This window comes from Carlito syrichta, unplaced genomic scaffold (assembly GCF_000164805.1).
Source record: "Carlito syrichta isolate Samal-C Ts95f unplaced genomic scaffold, Tarsius_syrichta-2.0.1 Scaffold316424, whole genome shotgun sequence".
Classification (NCBI taxonomy): Eukaryota; Metazoa; Chordata; class Mammalia; order Primates; family Tarsiidae; genus Carlito; species Carlito syrichta.
Genome location: NW_007260520.1, coordinates 92206 through 95730, shown reverse-complemented (window position 1 = coordinate 95730; position 3525 = coordinate 92206). Strand labels below are relative to the sequence as shown.

The following is a 3525-nucleotide window of genomic DNA, read 5'->3' as shown; positions in this document are numbered from 1 at the left end:
TGATTTTTTTATTTATTGTAGAGATGAGGTCTCACTGCCCAGGCGGGTCTCGAACCTGCGGGCTCAGGCAATCCACTCGCCTCAGCCTCCCAAAGGCGCGGGATTACAGGCTGAGCCACCAAGCCCGGCTCCTTTTGATTCATTTATTTGTAGTAGCTTGGCCAGCACTACCACCTACAACCATGCAGGTTGGATACTGCCACATCTTAGGGGGTCCCATTTACAAAGAAAACATTGTATACATTTGTACATTAATTTCCTTTTTTTGCACTTTTTATTTCAAAGATGTGAGGTACAATTTGAGATTAGGTGTACAATTTGTACATTAATTTCTTTTTTTATGATTATAAAGATGTGGGGTACAATTCAGGATTAGGTATACAAACGTTGATTACGCAGGTACCCATGTACATTAATTCCAACAAATTAAAAAATAAAGTATGTGGCTCTCACAAAGCAGCTTCTCTGAGCAGCAGAAGCAAAGTGGCCTGAATCCACCAAAAAACATCCTATGGACTAGGCATGGCAGCGGGCCTGGCCTCATAGACATTTGGGTTTTGGCCCCTGCTCTGAAGCGACCGTGACTGTCACTCCCTCAGTGACACCATCCGAGTGAATGGAACAGCCTCAGACCCCCTGCCACTTGCTCCTCTGGCCTCCACGTCCTGCTCTGCCCTGACGCCCGCGCGCAGTAGCTCACTCATGACTGCTCTCCCCTCCATCTCTCCCTCTAGAACATCGACACGCTGGAGCGAGTGGCGGGGCTGGGGCCCGAGGACCTGGTGGGGGCCCCCGGCACCTTCCACACATCGCACTGCATCAGTCCCTTCTGCCGGCATGAGTACACGCTTGGCTGGATGAAAGGTGAGGCTGGAGGGTGAGCACCGAGGGCGGGCCTCCCACTCGCTGCCTCCTGAGGACCGGGAGCAATGATTCACGCGGTGGGCACCAGCGCGGTCCCGTTCAGCACTCTGCCTCTCTTCAGTGGATGGTGGCGGTCCCCAAAGACATGGCGTGGCAGTGGCCATTGACTGCTCCCCATGCCACCTCACCACCAGGTCATCAGAGGGCAAGCCCAGACCACAGTCAGTCACACAGAGATAGGCCCTGGCCCGGCATGCGGCCTGTTTGGGGGGTCATGACCCCTCGCTCTGTGTCCCTTCAGGGGCTCTGACCCCATATGGCCTGTTCTGGGCACCATGACCCCCTCGCTCTGTGTCCTTTAAGGACTCTGACCCCATATGGCCTGTTCTGGAGGTCATGACCCGCTCACTCTGTGTCCTTTCAGGGCTCTGACCCTATATGGCCTGTTCTCAGGATCATGACCCCCTAACTCTGTGTGCCTTCAGGGACTCTGACCCCACATGGGGGGGTTCTGAGGGTCATGACCCTCTCACCCTGTGTCCTTTCAGGGCTCTGACCCCATGTGGCCTGTCCTGGGGATCATACTGCCCTTGCTCTGTGTCCTTTCAGGGCTCTGACCCCACACAGCCTGTTCTGAGGGTCATGACCTCCTTGCTCTGTGTCCCTTCAGGGGCTCTGACCATGTGACCTGTTCTAGGGGGTCATGACCACCTTGCTTTGTGTCCTTTCAGGACTCTGACCCCATGCGGCCTGTTCTGGGGGCCATGGCCCCTTCACTCTGTGTCCTTTCAGGGCTCAGACCCCATGTGGCCTGTTCTGGGAAGTCACGTCACCCAGATCTGTGTCCTTTTGGGTCCTCTGACCTCACCATGCATGCAAAGTTCACAAAGCTGACGCTCACTTCAGGCCTCACACCCTTGGAGAAATGAGAGGTTCAGCAACTCTGCTGCCACTCAGGTTGCTGATTCAGGGGCAGAGGAATGGGGTCCTTCTTTCTGGCCCATCGAGGTAGACTCAGCTGCCTTCCAAGAAGAGCATCTCTGACCTACAGAACTTTCCAAGATGAGGGAAAGTCCCACATCTGCACCATCCAGTGTGGCCACCACTTGTGGCTTTTGAGCACTTGATATGTGGCTAGTGCCACTGAAGAATAGAATCCATAATTCTGTTTCATGTTGATTGGTGTAAATTGTAAGAGTCACGTTTGGCTTGGACTGCCATATTGGATGGCACCCACAGAACCTCTGGGCATGAAGCTGGACACAGGGAGAGACAAGGGCAGGGGTGGTCCCTAGAGCAGACTGCAGGACCTACTGGGGGCAGAGGCCACACTCATGTAAGGACACAGCGTCCAGGAAAAGAAAGCACCAATCCACAGATCTCGAAAGCCAGAGAGAGCCTGCTTCTGACTCTCTATTGTGCTGAGCCTCTGGTGTCCATGTGAGGTAAGGGCAGCTGTGGCATTCGCAGCGTGGCCTTTCTGACCACATGCCAGCTGGCCGCCCCTGGACTGAGGATGCCTGAATAGCCCCACTGCACGCAGCTGGGGCAGCGTCTCTTTACAACTGTGTCACACGTGTCACCCACAGTAGCATGCTGTCCCCGCAGAAGTAGTCTAAAGTATCTTACAGACACTGCAACAATGTTTGTTGAATGAATGAATGAATAGTTGCAGGAATGCGTTCAAATTCTGTGGGTTGCAAGTGACAGAAGTGCTTTCAGGCTTCCTAAATCGACAAGCAATGAGGAGGGTGAGGGGAATCTGTCACAGAACCTGGAGGTGGGAGGCAGCTGGGTCTGAAATTTTGTCCCCGTCCCAGCGTTGTCTGCATGTTCTTCCCTTTCTCTCTGCCATCAGGCCTGGGAATCACCAGGCCTCCTCTGACCCAGGGGAAGAGCTTCAACCTGGGTCAGATTCCCTGGGTGGGGAGTGGGTAGCATGCAATCGCCCCTCCTTGGGACAAGTGTCTGCTCATTCATTTATTCATTTATTCTTTCACTCTCCAACTGTCGGCAGTGGTGGTACTGGGAGCCTGCCTTGGTAACCTGGGGGTGGAGGGGGACCGTTTTCTAAGAAGGGTGGTCTTTAGCCAGGTGCAATGGTTCACGCCTATAATCCCAGCACTTTGGGAAGCGGAGGTGAGAGGATTGCCTGAGCTCAGGAGTTCGAGACCAGCCTGAGCAACATGGTGAGACCTCATCTCTACAATAAATCAAAAAGTTAGCCGGGCATGGTGGCACATGCCTGTGGTTCCAAGCTACTTGGAAGGCTGGGGCAGAAGGATCGCCTGAGCCCAGCGGGTTAAGGCTATGGTGGCTGTGAGAGTGCCACTGCCCTCCAACCTGGGAACATAGTGAGACACTGACTCAAAAAAGTAAAAAAAAGAAGGGAGGTCTTTTCTGAGCGGGGCGGACACCCCAGGAGCTGCTGCAGTCACTGAGGTGTGTTTATACTGACTGTGGAAGAAAAGGTGGGGAACTACACCCCAGACCCCAGTCCAGAGCCTCACCCTGCCCTCTCTCTCGCTCCCCCTTCTCCCGCCCAGAGAAGATCTTCACCCAGGTGATCCCCAAGTGTGAGAAATGCCAGAGCTTGGTCAAGCCAGGTGAGCCTTGGGGACAGGTGGGATTTAGGTGGGAACTCTCCTCCCCTGACCCCTC

At 54.2% G+C, this 3525-nt stretch overlaps 1 protein-coding gene across 4 annotated transcripts in view; it reads left to right on the top strand.

The window, feature by feature from the left end:
* Positions 1-3525, top strand: part of SIRT2 (sirtuin 2) — a 21518-nt gene that overhangs the window by 16008 nt on the left and 1985 nt on the right. For all 4 annotated transcript variants that reach the window (XM_008074386.2, XM_008074385.2, XM_021707188.1 and 1 more), the window contains 2 exons: positions 735-864; positions 3411-3470. In XM_008074386.2, coding sequence (XP_008072577.1) covers positions 735-864; positions 3411-3470 — 190 coding nt within the window. The remainder of the gene's footprint in view (positions 1-734; positions 865-3410; positions 3471-3525) is intronic.